The sequence below is a fragment of the Callithrix jacchus genome, chromosome 12 (genome assembly GCF_049354715.1).
Source record: "Callithrix jacchus isolate 240 chromosome 12, calJac240_pri, whole genome shotgun sequence".
Taxonomy (NCBI): domain Eukaryota; kingdom Metazoa; phylum Chordata; class Mammalia; order Primates; family Cebidae; genus Callithrix; species Callithrix jacchus.
This window is the reverse complement of record NC_133513.1, coordinates 70,240,778-70,260,551: the sequence shown is the minus strand read 5'-3', so window position 1 is coordinate 70,260,551 and position 19,774 is coordinate 70,240,778. Positions and strand designations below refer to the sequence as shown.

Sequence of the window (19,774 nt, the reverse complement as noted above, 5' to 3'; positions counted from 1 at the left end):
TGTGATTTGATGAAGAGTTAACATTGAGGTTGCTGCTGTCACATCCATATAGTAATCATACCCTACTGAGGCTCTGTTCCTTATCTCTCACCACTGCCAGAATTCAGGAATGCCTGAGCTCCCCTGGAGTAAAGAAGGCAGACTGGCCGGGTGCGGTGGCTCAAGCCTGTAATCCCAGCCTTTGGGAGGCCGAGGCGGGTGGATCACGAGGTCAAGAGATCGAGACCATCCTGGTCAACATGGTGAAACCCCGTCTCTACTAAAAATACAAAAAATTAGCTGGGCATGGTGGCGTGTGCCTGTAATCCCAGCTACTCAGGAGGCTGAGGCAGGAGAATTGCCTGAACCCAGGAGGCGGAGGTTGCAGTGAGCCAAGATCGTGCCATTGCATTCCAGCCTGGGTAATAAGAGCGAAACTTCGTCTCACAAAAAAGGAAGGCAGACAGTCTACTCTGTATCTGTTCTCCTTTCTTTCTTAGTTAAAAACAAATAAACAAACAAAAAATAAATAAAAACAAAACAAAACAAACAAACTTCTCTGGCAATGTGCTTAGTTAGCACATTTTCCAACTTTTTTTGCACATAGAAGTAGCCAATGGGGTGTAAGGAGATGTGGTTTTTTCTTTTCTTTTTTAATTACATTTTAGGTTTTGGGGTACATGTGTAGAACATGTAAGATAGTTGCATAGGTACACACATGGCAGTGTGATTTGCTGCCTTCCTCCCCTTCACCCACATCTGGCATTTCTCCCCATGCTATCCCCCAACTCCCCCCACCGCTGTCCCTTCCCTATTCCCTCCAATAGACCCCAGTGTGTAGTGCTCCCCTCCCTGTGTCCATGTGTTCTCATTGTTCATCACCCGCCTATGAGTGAGAACATGCGGTATTTCATTTTCTGTTCTTGTGTCAGTTTGCTGAGAATGATGTTCTCCAGATTCATCCATGTCCCTACAAAGGATACAAACTCATCATTTTTGATTGCTGCATAATATTCCATGGTGTATATGTGCCACATTTTCCCAGTCCAGTCTATCATCGATGGGCATTTGGGTTGGTTCCAGGTCTTTGCTATTGTAAACAGTGCTGCAATGAACATTCGTGTGTATGTGTCCTTATAGTAGAATGATTTATAGTCCTTTGGATATATACCCAGTAATGGGATTGCTGGGTAGGTGATGTGGTTTGGTGGAACTTCTGGGAAAGCCCTGTTATGCTGATATTTTTGCTGCCTGTGGCTTGAAAGGAAATTTAGCAACCTGATCAACAATCTTTGGAGGGAAAAACCAAAGATTTATTGCAATTCCTATTAAAATACCAACCTCATTTTTCACAGAATTAGAAAAAGCAACCCTAAAATTCATGGGAAACAAGAAAGAGCCCAAACAGACAAAGATATCCTAAGGAAAAAGAAAAAAGCTGGAAGCATCATATTATCGAATTTCAAATTATACTACATGGTTATAGTAACCAAAACAGCATGCCACCGGCATAAAAATATATGCATAGATCAATGGATCAGAACAGAAAACTCACAAATAAAGCCACATGCCTTCAGCCAACTGATCTTTGACAAAGTTAACAAAATAAACACAGAGAAAAGGACATCTTATTCAGTAAATGGTGCTAGGAAAATTTGATAGCCACATGAAGGAGAGTGAAACTAGACCCATACACTTAGCATATACAAAAAGTAACTCAAGATAGATTAAAGATTTACATGTCATACCTGAAACTATAAAAACTCTAGAAGAAATCATAAGAAAAACTCTTTTGGACATTGACCTAGGGAAGAAAATTAATGACTAAGACCTCAAAAGCAAACGCAGCAAATCAAAAAACAGACAAATGAGACTTAAGTAAACTAAAAAGCTTCTGCATAGGAAAAGAGATAATCAACAGAGTCAACAGATAACCTACAGAATGGGAGAAAATATTCACGAACTATACATCTGGCAAAGAACTAATAATCCAAGCTCTATGAGAAACTCAACTCAACAAGAAAAAAAAACATTAAAAAGGGGGCAAAGGATACAAACAGACATTTTATGAAAGACACAAATGGCCGAGAAGCATATGAAAAAATGCTCATCATCACTAATCATCAGAGAAATACAACTCAAAACCGCAATTAGATACCATCTCACACAAATCAGAATGTCTATTATGAAAAGTCAAAAATAATAGACGTTGGCAAGGATGCAGAGAAAAAGAAATGCTTATACACTGTTGGTAGGAATGTAAATTAATATAACCTCTTAGGAGAATAGTAAGGAGATACCTCAAAGAACTAAAAGAGAACTACCCTTAATCCAGCAAACTTACGAATGGTTAGATAGTTCCCAAAGGAAAATAAATAATTATATCAAAAAGATACTTGCACTTGTATGTTTGTTTATTTTATTTATTTATTTATTTTTTTGAGATGGAGTTTCACTCTTGTTGCCCAGGCTGGAGTGCAATGGTGCAATCTCAGCTCACCGCAACCTTTGCCTCCCAGGTTCAAGCGATTCTTCTGTCTCAACCTCCTGAGTAGCTGGGATTATAGGAATGCCCCACCACACCTGGCTAATTTTGTATTTTTAGTAGAGACAGGGTTTCTCAACATTAGTCAGGCTGGTGTGGAACTCCTGACCTCAGGTGATCTGCCCACCTCGGGCTCCCAAAGTGCTGAGATTACAGACATAAGCCACTGTGCCTGGCCCACTTGTGTGTTTACTGTAGCACTATTCACAACAGCAAAGTCCTGGAATCAAACTTAGTGTCCACCAATGGATAATTGGATAAAGAATATGTGGAATATACATTTTTAATTCTTTTTTAATAGCTGAATAGTATTCCACAGTGTGTGTGTGTATCTGTATTCACACACACACACACACACATACACACCAGTGGAATACTACTCAGCTATAAAGTCTTGTTTGACAAACATAAAGCTGGAAATAAATTATATATATAATGTATATAATTTATGACACACATACATATACACACACAAATAAATACACACACAGCATGGAATACTACTCATAAAATTACAACTTTTGCAGCAACATGGATCAAACTGGAGGCCATTATCTTAAGTAAAATAACTCAAATACTGCATGTTCTTGCTTAAAAACAAGAGCTAAATAATGCATGCACATGGACACAGAGAGTGGAATAATAGACACTGGAATCTTGGAAAGGTGGGAGGGTAGGAGTGGGGTGGGACAAGGAATTCTCAAGTGGATACAATGTACACACTTTGGGTGATGGTTACACTAAAAGTCTGGTCTTCAGCGCTAAGCGCTATGTCATGTAACACAACTGCATTTGTACCCCCAAACCGATTTTTTAAAAAGTCACAGGGAACTTGCCTCAACACCCTACATCAACATCAACAACAGTCCTGTCTATGAGACTGTGCCATGAGAAAATGGAGGCCCATCAATTTAAACCATTTTAGCTGGGGCTTTTTTTTTTTTTTTCCTAGCAGATAAAGCCAATACCTAAAGTTATACGACTGGCTTTGCTTAAGATTAAAGTCTAGAAAAAGTCCCTGGCAGGTACCACTGCCCTGGAAGACAGGGATTGTTGAACATGTGCCAGAGATGGCATTACCCAGGCTCTTATGGAGGCAATTGTGCATGCAAATGAGAATCAATGTCCCATTAGAAAAGCCTGTGTTTAATTGACGATAAAAACATGCCTAAGGCTAATGGAATGTTATAAGGATTTAAGGACAGCTTTTCTTTTCAAATCTTTGTAAGGGATATTTGCAGATATGGAACTATGAATACTAAGTCTTGTTTGACAAATATAAAGGGGAAATAAACTAGGAATATACCAACTATTGCCCTTTTTAAGAGTTATTTGAGAGTAGAAAGAGATTGGAATCATTGGTTGCACTTGCTGTTTTATAACTGTGGTCGATGCTACACTGCTTTTTGTGCCAAAATTATTATCTCATCCAAGGAAAAAAAACAGTTCACTTACAAATTATTTCCCCTTATTATTTACCAAGGACTTGAGGTTACTTATCCATAAGAAAAGTAGTGGCTGGGCACTTTGGGAGGTCAAGGCAGGAGGATTTGGGAGTTCAAGACCAGCCTGGCCAACATGGTGAAACCCCATTTCTACTAAAAATATAAAAATTAGCTGGGCATGGTTGCAGGCACCTCTAATCCCAGCTACTTGGGAGGCTGAGAGGGGAGAATCACTTGAACCCAGGAGATTGAACTGGAGGTTGCAGTGAGCCAAGATTATGCCACTGCACTCCAGCCTGGGCGACAGAGTGAGACTCCAGCTCAAAAAAAAAAAAAAGAAAAATGAAAAAGAAAAGTAGCCTATACATAGAGGGGTATAAACATGAAATGAAATAAAATGTACAACATTAAACTTCTTACAATTTTTTCTCCTTAAAATTATGCTAAAATACACATAACAAAATGTACACGTCAGCAGCATTAAGTAGTGTATATTCACATTGTGCTCCAACCATCATTATTATCCATCTCCAGAACTTTTTAGTCTTTCTAATTGAGACTCTGTATCCATTAAACATTAACTCCCCATTCCCTTCTCCCTCTACCCTTGACAACCACCATCCTATGTCTCTATAAATTCAGCTGCTCTATGTACTTCATGTAAGCAGAGTCATACATTTGTCCTTTTGTGGGTGGCTTACTTAGCACAGTGTCTTCAAGATTCCACCATGTATTATCAGAATTTTCTTCTTTCTAAAGGCTAAATAATATTCCAGTGTGTGTATGCACAGTGAGTATATGCATTCATCCATCAATGGATATTTGCGTTGTTTCCACCTTTTGGCTATCATGAATAATGCTGCTATATCTTTTTTTTTTTTTTTTAACAATACACTTTTATTGGCTGGGCATGGTGGCTCATGCCTGTAATCCCAGCACTTTGGGAGGCCGAGGTGGGTGGATCACGAGGTCAAGAGATCGAGACCATCCCGGCCAACATGGTGAAACCCCATTTCTACTAAAAAATACAAAAATTAGCTGGGCATGGTGGCGCATGCCTGTAGTCCCAGTTACTCGAGAAGCTGAGGCAGGAGAATCGCTTGAACCTGGGAGGCAGAGGTTGCAGTGAGCCTAGATCGCCACTGTACTCCAGCCTGGGAACAGAGCAAGACTCTGTCACAAAGCAAAACAAAGATAAAGTTTTATCAAGTCAAGGTGTGGTTTTATAATAGAAAGAATGTTGTCAGAGTCAGAAATTATGGAGGGGAAAGCTACATTTAGATTAAAAGCAAGTTTGGGAGTTTGATTTTGAAGTTTAGATTTCACTGGGTATAATTCTGGAGAGGAGAGGGCAGAAAATGATTGAAAGTTTCCAGGAAAAAAATACCAATCGAAGATAACATACTCCTAAATGGAGAGAGTACCTAAAACTTGATCTCTTAGAGTATCCAAAGTAATCTAGAACAACTCCAGTTCGTCGATCTGTATATACAGTGATGTGATCTAAACATTAGGTTTAAAGGAGAACACTGCAGCTGCCCCAACATGGAATAGTAAATCAAAGATGTAAAAAGCATAAGGGGTACTCAAGGGTCCTTCAACCAATAGGGTTCACTGAAATAATTGAACAAGATTGAAATGGTCGGTTGCATTGTTTCAGTGTTCTCTGACCATAGCCACCTGCTTAACAATAGGAAGCTTATTAAACCAACAGCACTTTATTAACCTGTCTTTAAGGAAACTCTTCTTTATGATTTGCCCCCCAAATTCGATTACTAAAATAATAAGATAATACACCCACTCAGTTCCTCTCCTCTCTCAGAAATCGAAGTTGTCTACTGATCAAAAATACCCTAACAATAAAGATTCTCCTTAGCAGTAATAAAAACCACACATAAAACCTCTCAACCCCATTTTACTAAATGCAAATAAACAACTTGAAGGCAGTAACATGGCCAGAAAAATGTAACACATATTTCATGATTCTGACAAATCAGAACTTTCTTACTCCCTCAGGCTGTGCTTGTTTTTCATCTGGCAAAAGAGTGTTCCAACCCTCCTTCCTCCAGGAGGTCCTGAATTGTCAAATAAAATCAACTGACAAGTAAATATTTCCTGAGCATCTACCGTATTAGTGGACCTAATCACAGAAGGCACAGATGTCCTAAGGTGCTTCTATTGCTGTGATTTTTTTAGTGGTGCCTAAACTAGGAAGGCACTCCTGGTGGAGCAGAAGTACATGTGCACAGAGAGACTGATAGACCTCACCCATCAGTCTCCTTAGGCTGTGGAATTAAAGGTACCTTTGCGGCTGCGTGAGGTGAGGCTCCTTGGTCCAAAAGCAGAAGGGCCACTTTCTGATTATCGTAATGTGCAGCTACATGCAGTGGGGTTAGCCCGCTCTGAAAACACGTGCAGAAACAACAACCAGTGTCAAAGGTGTCTTAATACCAGAGGCCTAGATTGAGGAAATGAGATTAGACTGGATACGGCATAAGGCATATTTACATTCCAGTTTCCACAATACTTGGACCCCAGTATTTACCTTTTATTTCCCAAGGGCTCTTCATCCTAGTAGGACTTAAATATTTAGGTATAATTCAGGTGGCCATTAGTAAATATTAGCAAGTGTCTGTTTTGTTATCATGGAAGTGGCCTGCTTCAGCGTGGCTGGGGATCTCTTACCTTCCCAGCAGCATCTGGAGATGCACTTTTCTGTAGCAGGAGATTGGCGACTTCAAGCTTTCCATATTTTGCTGCCACATGAAGAGGAGTAAATCCTTTCTGGAAAAAAAACCCCATAAAAATAATGAATAATAGAAATGACATAAGGAAAACACACACAAAACCCAAACCAACTACCCAACCAAACAAACAAAAAGATAAGACATAAGGGCTCTGCTTTCCAGAACCGATGAACTGTTCTAATAATGATGAGCAGTGAAGTCTGCAGTTAAAGTCCAAGACTCTTAAATAAGAGTTAAAAAGCCTCCTTCTTGATAGGGTGTGAGCATAACATACCAGGATACCTAATCTTTCTCCCTTCTGCTGACTGAGCCACGGCATGCATGCTATTAATTCTGGAAGTCATCAGGTATCTCGCCAGAATGAAGTTGGAGAGCTGGATCTGGGGCTTATTCTAGGGCTGTTTTAAGAGTTTCATATCGTGGGAAGAAGTTACAGTAACACGCTCAGTTTGGAGGGCTTGGGAAAATCCAGGGCAAGTCTGAACCTCTTACAATCTCACATCACCAGACCGGACACTTTCTCTTCTTGTTTCCCTGCTTCTCTGTGTATACACAATCCTTACGTGTGCTCTAGTCTTCAGGAGGAGGAGTCAGAAATTCTCTCACCTTTGCCACCATAGGTGAACTGAATAATGACATGAATCTAAAATGATGATGTCTATTCTATAGGTGAATTGAATAATGACACGTGGACAAATATACACCAATTGGATGTTAATAGCTGAGTGGCTGCTCTCTCAGGCTTCCAACTCCTACAAGAAGCTGTGTGTCAACCAGCCCAATCAGCATGCTACTGTGGCGGTCCCAGCCATGGGTCAGGGATTAGGGGGGGTCATCAGCACATTCGACCTCAGGAGACCACAGCAAAGTAAAGGGAATGTGCAGCTGATACGGTGAAATGCCTGAATACTCGCGACCCTATCAACCCATTATCATTATTCTGTTTCACATCAAATGAGCTTCCTGAACTTGCATCTTAACTCTACTGAAGAGCCTAAAGAATCACAAGAAATGAAGTCTGAGGTAGTCATCATTTATCCTGATAGTTTTGTATTTGTAATTATCTTCTATATTGAATACACATTAATCTTGCTTATCTCATCCAAATAAAGGAGTGCAGTACCAGTTACTAGCTTTTTAAGATATGCCATAAGCCCATTCATCTTGCTATCACACTTGCTAGGCTTATGTAGTATCACAAGAAAAATGAGCTCCAAATTTTGCATTCTGCACATGCAGAACAACTGTATGTTGTTAGGGTATTACTCTAAGACATCCGAGTTGAAATAAAAATAAACCCTAAGTCAGAGAAGACAATAATGACAACAAAAAAGAACAAAAACAACCCCAAGAAAAATTCACTGCCTGTTTTGCAAGTATTATAAAAGCATCCACCAACTGAGCTGTGGTAACGTGGTTTGCGTGCTTGGCCTGAGCATTTTGCTAATCTGTAGCTCTGTTTTTCAACTACCATTTAAGTCCATCAGAGAACTTACTAGAAATCTGACTCTGGATTTCAGTAAGGTTTCATTAGAAGAAAATGTGCCAAGAAACTTAAGACAAGAAAAAAAAATCCACAAAATACTAACCACCACAGAGCTTTGCTGGCCATATTAATGACTACTGAGGATTGCAAGAACGGATGCTGTCGTGCAGCTTCTGGACCTGTTACTGTGCTGGGAACTGTAAGGATGATGTATTTGGGGGGATAGAGGAGGATTCTGAGATTCAGTCTCATACCTTCGTTGTTATAGATAAAGATGCTCCATGATCCAAAAGGAAGGCAGCAACATCCTCATGCCCCTCTCGGGCGGAAAGGTGAAGTGGGGTGTACCCAGAAGTTGTGGCTGCATTTGGAGATGCACCTTGTTGCAACAGCTGTTGGACTATGTCTGCTTTCCCCAGTCGGGCTGAAATGTGGAGTGGGGTTTGGTCATCCTAAACAGCAAGGTAGAAATGTAAGGCCGATGAGCTGAGAAAACAGTGATGCATTTATGAAAAATTCAGGGGACATTAGCTGCCTGATGTAAGAGGTACATTCAACTATTTGAGTCAATGCTAAAAAAAAGATCTTATCTTTTTCTTCAACGTTCAGAAATGAGATGGTAACTCTAAGCTCATTAAATAGCATTAGAGAGTGACCCATTAATAATAAAACTGTGAAACATGGTTCTATCCATAAATGTTCCCCCACCATCACCTGCCACAGAGAATCAATTTTGAACTTTTATTGTTCCTTCTTTGGGAGATAAGAGAACATATCCTAGTAAAAACTCATATACCTGGGAGGGACATTATACCTCCACACCAGTTATTAGCACTCACATGGAATGAATTATTTTGTTGGTTCGGCCTTCCCGTAGACAAAAGGAGAGGGTGAGGAAGGCAGTGCAGGGTTGCGCGGTATACCTGCGCAAAGGCTCCGGGTCGAAGCGTCAGCAGGGGCTGATGTTCTCTGCTTGCCAAGCTGTGCATCCTGGCATGGGCTGCATCTGTCTAGACTAGACAGCCCCCTCACTACAATTCATCTAAAGGCAGGAGGTACTCACCAAATCCTGATCCCCTAGGGTCTTATCCCTAAGTGGGAGGTACAACTTACCCTAATTTGCTCAAATATCCCCTGTGGTAGCCCTCCAAATAGAAATTCTCTACTAAATTGTGATAAGGTTCAGTTAAGTGCTTTAAGAAGGAAAGGCAGAGAAAGAGGCTAGAATAGAGGACACCGTTTTGGAAGAGTAGGGGGGATGGGGTCAGTGTCAAAGTTAGAGGGACTATCTAACCAGGAGGAAGCGTAGGAGGAGTTAGGGAGATACCACAAGGAAGAAGAGGAATATTGAAAGCCGAAAAAAATAGGTGCCAAAGACAGATCTCATATACTGCTACTGCAGCCACCCCTTAACTTGAAACTAGAGACTGCAGACTCAGTATATTTATATTTACATATTGCAGGTTGAAATTAAATGGTTTATGATTCTGGACCTGAACTGCCATTCTGATAACTAGAGCAAACTATTCATCTCAGTAGCAGCAGATAAGTGGGTTTCTCCTGCAGGTGAGATAGGAGGCCAATTCTGAGTGACCAAACAGTTTGTGCAGAAAAAAAAAAATGCCCCTTTTTCCATTTGTGGCTGTTGACAGCTGACATATAAGTCAACCAAGAAAGCTCACTTACGCTTCCGAGTCGTGATCATTCTAGAAGCTTTGTGCAGAAGCCCTTCTCCATGGAGTGTGAAGAACTTTGGACTAAGTCTAGATTCAGTCCCTACCCTGTTAGGGACTAGCCATGTGTTGACACTTTCAGGCACAAGTCATCCTATTTCATTTTGTCAAATAATTAAATGAACAAATGTGGAGAAAAGTGGTTTTTTAATGTTATCTGGGTAGGGACTTTCATCATTGGAGGTTGTCCACTATTTTTAAAGTGTTCTTGAACGATGTCATGTATATATTTAAAAGTTTTATGAAAATCAAAGGGTTTTTCCTCCGTTTCAAATACGTACCTTAGCTTTAGCTTCTACCTGAGCTCCGTCTTGTACCAGATACCGCACAACTTCAGCTTGGCCAGAGCGAGCCGCCATGTGCAGTGCTGTTTCTCCTCTCTAGGGGACATGAGCCAAAGTAAATTAGCTGCAGCTCTGAAGAAGAGTGCCGTATTTTATTTGGCATAAAGCTTATAATGACATTTTTTCAACAATCAAAAATAGTCCTAAGCACTTCCTTATTGAAAAGATATGAAACCAAATGCAAAAGAATTTCACAGGAAGCTGGTCTGAGGCAAAGACTTTGGCATAAGCCAAGGGGGTCTTGTCAATCACTGTGCCGGGGTGCTACTTAGTAACCTACAGTGTGGCCTCCCTGTAGCTAGAAAGGTGAGTTCTCACAGGAGCCAAGCAGGCCGGTGAGTGAGTGCAGCAGGGTGGGTGTGGCATGTACCAGAGAGCCCATACCTGCGCTGAAGAGGGCAGCCCACAACCCCCGCCGCCCCTGCATCTGCAGCTCCCTGCTGTCACTGTGCAGGATGCCAGCCTTACCATGTCACACCTTGCTACTTTTCAAAAGAAGTGGCAGTCTGGATATTTGTATGAATTTTCCAATTCTTAAATATTGACCATAAATTCAGAATTAAAAACATGTGTTGACACTTTCAGGCACAAGTGCATGTTACATGGGCAACATAAACACAGCCGAGGGCCAGATTTGGCTTGTCAACAGCTGGTTTGTATTTCCTGTTTTATCTGAACAGATCAGTATCTTCATCTTTGGGCATTTTCCCAGTGGGTCATTTTATTTGCACCGGACCACCCTCCCCCTACTTTTTCACCAAACAGATTTTAATTCATATTACTTTACTTGATTAAAAATGAAAATGATATTGGAAAGAGATACGCTGAAACATACAAATAACAGAAATCCTATTTTCTCACCCAAGTGATGCTCACTTGTAAACTGCCTTTATAAATTGAGCTTTGCTTTACAGGCCACCTACTTCCACGCAAGGACACATGAAGACAGATTTCACAGGAAGCTGGTGGACTGTGTTTACTGGAAAGGTGCTGAGGACGTCATTTAGTGTATTTCTCAGCATTCTCTTTATGAATGAAAACATTCTCTACAATTAGTACCATGAAAGACTATATTTCATCTGAGAAGCTGGTCTGTTTCTACCTTATGGTTGTACTGCTTGGGGCAGCTGGAAGATACAGTCTTACTGGGGAGCCCCACTCTCAGGGTGAGGGTGCAGGACCTCCTAGCTTGCCCCTTCTGTGCCAGGATGGTCCTTGTTTTATTGTTACTTCTTTAAGGCTCATGAGTCTGACAAATGTTGTTATGCTCGTGGTCTGTTTGGCTAATATTGATGTCAAATTTGAAATTCTGTAGAACAATGTCAAATGCCACATGCAGATCATGGGTGGTAAGTTACTACTCTGATAGCCACTCTGAAGGGAGCCTCGTGGTTCCTACAGAGCAATGCTTAGTGTGAAAAAATAATACCACCAGGTAATCTATGAACACAGTGTTCCATGGGTTTGCTATAACATGGTGAAGTATATTAAAGAGAGACTACTTTAAAGTTCGCTAAAATCACTTCTTTCTTTCTTTCTATTTTTTTTTTTTTGAGACAGAGTCTTGCTCTGTTGTCCCGGCTAGAGTACAATGGCGTGATCTTGGCTCACTGTAATTTCTGCCTCCCAGGTTCAAGTGATTCTCATGCCTCAGCCTTCTGAGTAGCTGGAATTACACGCATGCGTCACCACGCCCAGCTAATTCTTTTCTGTATTTTTAGTAGAGATGGGTTTCACCATGTTGGCCAGGCTAATCTTGAACTCCTGACCTCAAGTGATCTGCCCACCTCGGCTTCCCCAAGTGCTGGGATTACAGGTGTGAGCCACTGCACCCTGCCGCAATCACTTCTTTGTATAAATAACGATAGTGTCTAAACCACTTCTCCAACATGCAATACTTTTTAATGCTTCTGTTATAGAAAAATCCCCCCCACACTTAATTTTTTAAAACATAATATCCAGTAGTAGTGCACCTGTAAGGTTAATGAACATAGTCCATAGTCCTAACAATTTCTGACCAACTAGAGACTAAGAGTATCTTGCCTTTGTAGTAAAGGAAACCAAATGCATTCTTGAATTTTCTTCTTTTAAGTAGTCATATTAATTACATATTAATTAATTATAACAACAATAAGGCCAGGCATGGTGGCTCATGCCTATAAGCCCAAAATTTAGGAGGCCAAGGTAGGAGGATTGCTTGAAGACAGGAGTTCAAGACCAGCCTGGGCAACATAGCAAGGCCCTGTTTTTACAAAACATTTAAAAATTAGCGGGGCATGATGGCACACTCCTGTAGTCCCAGATGCTTGGGAGGCTGAGGTGGGAGGATCACTAGAGTCCAGGATTCAAGGCTGCAATGAGCTATAAGTGCACCACTGTATTCCAGTCTGGGAGACAGAGCGATACTCCAACTCTTAAAAAATAAAAATAAAAAAGTAGATAAAAACCACCTTTGGCAGTTCATTAAATACTCACAATGGATCTCCTTTGTTCAAAGAATACTTACCACATTGGTGGTGTTTGGTGAGGCTCCATGATGCATTAGTTGTGATACAATATTTACATGCCCCATGAAGGCAGCAACATGGATTGGGGTAAGGCCCGACTAAAGGGAAAAGAAGAAAATGGTTTGTTGGCTTAGCATAAAAAATGTTTGTTTGTAAGCCTGCCCTCCATCCATCCATCCATCCATCCATCCATCCATCCATCCATCCATCCAAACCAATTTAATGATCAGATTAGAAGACACCAGGACATTCACCATTATGCCACAGATTCTATATGGTAAATATATCAACACATAATCATCATTTTCCTAAATGAATTCTGTCACTGTGAAAGACTTATGTCATACCTATTAAAGAAGAAAAAGAATTTATTTCATACTTTCAATGTAGATCTTTGAAAAAAATTGATAAATAACTTGAAGGTTTTTATTAGGTACTAATAAACCTTCTTTATTCATATAAGTATGTGTGTATGTACAGGGAGGACAGTGGTGATTTCACACATATTAGTAAAAAGTCAACTTTTTAATTTCAGATCCTATTCTGGGCTTTAAAGTGGATTCCCATGCACTCAGAATTGATTATGTCACACATAAAAGAACAAATCAGGATTAATAGTTTCAAACATTTAATATTTTAACTTTATGGATATTACAAATTAAGGCAATATAATTAAAGTAAATATTACAATGGTCACTAGATTAGACTTGAATTGCTTGAGATCCTATGCACACATACATATATATACTTATACACAGACCCCAGAGCACTCTTCAGCATAAAACAGAATTTATTAATTACAGGGTATTTTCATATTGAACATGCCCATGATTGTGAGATTTAAATAGAGAGAATAAAAATGATAAAATTTCAAGTCATTAATCTTTTTAAAGAGTATCATTTACTTGTGCTTTTTATGTGAAATGATTCCATTTAAAATTTTTCAGTTTAATTTAGCTTAGAACATGTCCATCATAACTTGATAAAATTTTTTTAGTATATCTAGAAAAAGCTAAACTGTTTTTTAAAAAGAGACAGAAGAGGATAATTAATCTTAGCAGAGACTTGAGGAATGTCAAAAATATATGAAAGGAATGCTATAAAATCAAAGTGAGGTAAAAGACAGAAAAGGAATAATCCTGGCTGCCTAGACTTCAAATAATGAGACGCTAGAGGACAACTTGGAAAATGAGAATTTTGTTACAGTCTTGGAACCTTTTTCCATCAGTAGGGGGAGTAGTTATAACTCGTTCAAGGCAAAATCTTTGTCTGAACTACCTTTTAAAGCTCTTAGGGAGCAGAGAGCTACATTACTGGTTTACGTCTCTGGACATTTACTCAAACATCAGCCAAGAATTTACTTTTATTTCAGAGCCTATCCTGATCTCTAAAAGGGTTCCTATGCATTTTAACTCTCTATTTTATACTTAAAAATAACAGGTTGCCTAATATGAAGCCATAAGTCTGACAATATGGCAAATCAATATTCATATTGTCAACCATTTAATATTTTAGAAATTTTAAGTGTTACAAATCTAGGCAAATATTCCATTTGCAGGCAGGAAACTGAAGCCAAGCAATAATCACTAGACTAGACTTTAATTTTTATGTTTGCTTCAAATCCTATAGTTAAGCATCAGGCATTCAACAAAACTTTACTGAATGATCTACTATGTACGAGCCAGGCACTGTGGGTATATGAAGACCAGTCAGACTCGGCCCAGCCTCCAAGGAGTCTTCAGCCTCTGGGGGTTGTGGGGTTGCAGCTGAGTCATAAGTCAGATAGCTAGATAAAGTCTTTGATGGAAATATGCACAGGATGTGGGGATGGTTTCTAGAAGGAACATGTATTCCAGGCTGGTGAGTGAGGGGAGGTTTCCTGAAGAAGGTGGCCCAGATTTAGGATGTGCAGGATTAGCCGGGCCAAGGGGGTGTGACACACAGAGGTATAGATATACAGAGGTGGACCAAAGAGTGTCTAGTCTTTGGAAGTCCCAAGGGTTAGAATTAGAATGAACAAAGACCAGAGTGGTAGGAGGCAGGGAGGTGGAGGTTGAGGGCCTGGGACAAGTCTGAAAGGGTAGGTGTCAGGCTTGGTTTGCTTTGTAGAAGGTGCAGCCTTGATTTTGATGGATCATTTCTCTGAGTTTTGAGTTGGTTTCTATGGGAGAAACGTAGGTCTAATCCTTTACTAACCTCAGCAGCTGTTTCATTAATTCTGAGTTTGGAGACAGAGTAATCCTTACTCGACAAAAGCACTAAGGTCATTTTGTGCAGGGTTTCTCAACCTCAGCACATTTGACATTTTAAATCAGTTAATTTTCATTGCAGGAGACTGTCCTGTATACTGTAAACTGTTTGGCATTGACCCACTAGATACCAGTAGTACTATCCAGTTGTGACAACCTAAAGTACCTCCAGACATGACCAAACGCCCCTTGGGGGACAAAACTGAACCCATTAGAGAAGTAGCACTGTCCAGGATTTTATATAAATTATGCTTTCTGTGATGATGCCGTTCCCCGAGTGAGTGTTTTAGGCTACATTTCTTGACACGATGATACATTTGCATCCAGCTCACCCACCAACATGGTTGTCTGCTTCTCCTAGGGACTGGCAGCCCTTTTGCTGAAGAGTTCAGAATGCAGTCTATGATCATGATACACAAACTAGCTGGTCCCTGGAGATAGCCCTGGGGCTCTGGCTGCTAAGGCTATACTATTGGTATCTCAGGACTCCCAGAAATCTTAACTTTTCTCACCTCGGTTACAGCTTGGATGGATGCACCATGTTTCAGAAGGAGTTCCATTACTTTAATTCGATTCTTCTTGCAGGCAATATGAAGAGGGGTAAAGCCATTCTGCAAGGAACGAATACACATACCTGCTTGACTACATTCCATCAACATCCAGTTTCACTATGTGCATTAAAAGAGTTTTGCTAAAATGATGCGTGGTACATTGAAATGAACAGAAAGTACTGGGGTTAGGCAGCATGTAGATTCTACTCTGGAAGTAGAGGTAGTCTAGCTTCTCTAGGAACCCAAGGTACCCTGGTAATTTTGAACAGGAATTGAATTTTTGTTACAGTCTCCTGGTTAGCTGAGGTAAAAATGATCATTTCTTTTGTTATTTTATTTTGAAATTCACCCTTCCAAACAATATGTCCCAGGCTGGGTGTGGTGGCTCACACCTATAATCTCAGCACTTTGGGAGGCCGAGGTGGGTGGATCACCTGAGGTCAGGAGTTTGAGACCGGCCTGGCTAACATAGTGAAACCCTGTCTCTACTAAAAATACAAACATTAGCCGGGTGTGGTGGCAGGCACCTGTAATCCCAGCTACTCAGGAGGCTAAGGCAGGAGGATTGCTTGAACCTGGGAGGCAGAGGTTGCAGTGAGACAAGATCATGACATTGCCCTCCAGCCTGGGCTGCAAGAGCAAAATGCCATCTCAAAAAAAAAAAAAGGCCAGGCACGGTGGCTTACACCTGGCATCCCAGTACTTTGGGAGGCTGAGGCGTGTAGATCATGAGGTCAGGAGATTGAGACCATCCTGGCCAACATGGTGAAAACCCTTCTCTACTAAAAACACAAAACTTAGCTGGGTGTGGTGGTGCATGCCTGTAGTCCCAGCTACTTGGGTGGCTGAGGCAAGAGAATCGTTTGAACCAGGAGGCTGATGGTGCAGTGAGCCGAGATAGCGCCAATGCACTCCAGCCTGGTGACAGAGTCAGACTCTGTCAATCAATCAATCAATATCTCATTTCAAATATAGTCTGAAAATGTCTGGGCAGGAACATCTGTCCTCACAGCTCAGCTTCAGCCCGGTTTATTCGGTCCTCTTTGCTGTGTTTTAGGACAACTAAAAGACCAGCTCTAAAATGTTTTCATTTCTTCTCTAGCTTTATGCTTCAAGTAGGTGTTTACTCCAAGGATGCAGAAATGTAAATATCCCATTATTTGAATCATTTGATTTACTATTTAATCTAATACAAGAATCTGCTTTTTAATAAATTATATCCCAAGTTGTCCTGCCTGATGATTGAGAATGTGGCACATATTTCAGCTGCAAGTGGAGAACTATAAAATACTAGAGTCCACTGCAAAAGCTTCGGTTAAAATCACCGCAGGTGCTTTCACCGAGGCTTCTCAGACCATTTGGCCACAATCCATCCCAGGATGACTGGCTGCAACCTCCATATGTTGCGGAATCTTCAGAGTCAGAGGAAAATGAGAGCGGGAGTCCACACCCTGTTTTAGGACTTATTTCTTCTTGTATGGAAAAATGAGTCATGACTGCTAATTTCCTTTCCTCTATTCTCAGAATTCAGACACATTTGATAGACTGGGTGGGTCAACAGATCTTGAAATGTTGCTGTGGTAAAAGGTTGTAGAATTACAGTGGCAAGGAGCTGTTTGGGGTCTGGAGAGTTTCTCTTTTGTCATTCTTTCCCACCCACTCTGAATTTTAGAGCCCCCAGAGTATAAGAGGTGGTATGGACCTATCCAGACAGGATGACCACACCCTTTGGAAAGGGGCAAAAACCCTTCCTAAAAGGGTCAATTGGATGACAACCTCTACCTCAAAATTGCTAGTAATCCCACATGTTTTCCCTAAAATTGGATGAGTTATTTTTTCCTAAACATGAGTACTTATTCTGAAATAGACAGCTCACTAAGTTGGGACCATTTATTTTTGCAAAGACAACAAGCACCATCTTGCTGAGAAAACCAAAGTATAGAATAGCTAAAGGTGAGGAGAATAAATTATCTTAAAGTTAAGCCTCTAAACTGGACCAAAATTCTGACTGGCAAATGGAAACAGAAGATTACAGGCAATATTTCATTAACTTACAAGGTTAAGATAATATAAAATTTTAGCTCACAAGTTCCCAGACCTCTTATATTTAAAATAGTTTTTCGATAACTTTGCCTTATTTTCAGATTTCAGAATAAACTTTTAATTCACAGAATAAGTTTATCTACAATAAGATGACGTTGGCCACCTTAGTCTTTTCATAATTGTAGAGTCTTTGGGTTCATAAGGGAAACACTTATGTGACCATAAAAACATTAACAATTTGGCTCCATCAGCCAGAAGTAGAAAATTTTGTAGATTTTCTTGAAGGATATTTGAAAAAATTGACAAGAAGTACACTGTAACTAGCACCTTCCATTTTAACCTCCTCAAAGCAATCCCTTCACATGCAGAGGCAGAACGTTGTGAGCAGGACCACTGAGCTTGGACTCGCTGGCAAGCCACTCACCAAGGCTTTGGCATTGGGGTTAGCTTTCTTATCCAAGAGAACCTTGGCGACCTTGTAATGGCCACAGTGGGCAGCCACGTGTAGGGCAGTCAGGTAGTCATTGGTGACATCGTCCACGGGTACATTATGCTGGAGGAGAAGCTGGACGCAGTTTAAATGATCCCCTTGTGTGGCCATGTGCAATGGAGACAATCCATTCTGGAACACATAAAGAAATCAACATTTATTCTTTTTCTTTTAAACAGAAATGTGCAGAACACAAAATAAAGTGCAAATATAAACAGATGAAAACTTCAGTTCTTCACATAAAAATACCCTCTATTTTTAAAAGCTTTTGACAAGTATTTGAAATATAGCTATTTTTAAAACTGGTCCTCCCACCGCTTATGTCAGTGAATAACAAATTGTCAAGGATAATGTCTTTTCCTAATAGTAGTGTGAATTGCAGCATGGGTCATGACTTAGATGAATAGGAATTTTACTTTTATTTTTATTTATTTTTTGACATGGAGTTTCACTCTTGTTGCCCAGGCTGGAGTATAATGGCACGACCTCGGCTCACTGAAACCTCTGTCTCCCGATTTAAGTGATTCTCCTGCCTCAGCCTCCCCAGTAGCTGGGATTCTCCTGCCTCAGCCTCCCCAGTAGCAGGCATGCACCACCACACCCCACTAATTTTGTATTTAGTAGAGATGGGTTTCTCCATGTTGGTCAGGCTGGTCTCGAATTCCTGACCTCAGGTGATCTGCCTGCCTCTGCTCCCAAAATACTGGGATTAAAGGTGTGAGCCACCGTGCCCGGCTGACTTTTCTTTTTATTTTAAATAGAGATGGGGTTTCACCCTGTTGCCCAGCTAGTCTTAAACTCCTGGCCTGAAGTGATCCTCCTGCCTTGGCTTCCTAAAGCACTGGGATTGTAGGTATGAGCCACTGTAACTTGGCTGAATAGGAATTCTTAATATTTAAGACAAAAGGAAAAAATGAAGATTGGTATTCATTGGACTGGTATTAGTTTTGTCCTTAAAAATTACTAATACCTGATATTGAAGACTATATTGATTTGACTTTTTAATAAAAGGTCTGAACGTAATGCATTTCATCTCACATCAAAGAAGAAAGAAAAACTTTTCCCTTTCCCATCAATCTGGTGCCCCCAGGTGTCTATGAGGAGGAAAGGCAAGACATTGACAAAACCATTAGCTAATGCTTGCCTTGTTAGTTTAAATCAACTGGGTTTAACAACACAGTTAATCATGTGGAGTAGGAATGAGTTGGAAAATTCATTTAAAGAGCAGAGAGAATAAATAGGGTCAAGTAAATAAATAAATAAAACCTTAAAAATGTTTAGAATGACATTGACATTCAATATGTTTCCTAAAGAAGGCAAAACAAGATATGAAGACATCGATCCTTTCCTTTACCTCTGATGGCAAAGTGGGGGAGCCTGGGAAATTCCAAGAGAATTCAATTATCGAGAGAGGCTCTATTAATTATTGTAATATAATTTAACATTTTTTTGAGAAAAGTAATTTGGCAGCAAATTCAGTTTCTAAAACAGTGGTCGTCAATGAATTTTGACAATAATGACCTGTCCAGTATGCTCCAAGGAACCAGAGGTTTCTGAATTCTCTGAGCCAAGTTATTTGCTTTGAATCTATCAACTAATGGCATACAAGATACGAAAAAGTAATATAAGCTTCTCGTTAACCATTCTCATGGCAT

General features: G+C 40.3%; 1 protein-coding gene across 49 annotated transcripts in view; it reads right to left on the bottom strand.

The window, feature by feature from the left end:
• ANK3 (ankyrin 3) overlaps positions 1–19,774 on the bottom strand; it is a 541,984-nt gene that overhangs the window by 157,000 nt on the left and 365,210 nt on the right. For all 49 annotated transcript variants that reach the window (XM_078345893.1, XM_078345894.1, XM_078345880.1 and 46 more), the window contains 7 exons: positions 18,054–18,251; positions 15,548–15,646; positions 12,786–12,884; positions 10,217–10,315; positions 8,457–8,654; positions 6,655–6,753; positions 6,273–6,371 (listed from right to left, as the gene is read on the bottom strand). In XM_078345893.1, coding sequence (XP_078202019.1) covers positions 6,273–6,371; positions 6,655–6,753; positions 8,457–8,654; positions 10,217–10,315; positions 12,786–12,884; positions 15,548–15,646; positions 18,054–18,251 — 891 coding nt within the window. The remainder of the gene's footprint in view (positions 1–6,272; positions 6,372–6,654; positions 6,754–8,456; positions 8,655–10,216; positions 10,316–12,785; positions 12,885–15,547; positions 15,647–18,053; positions 18,252–19,774) is intronic.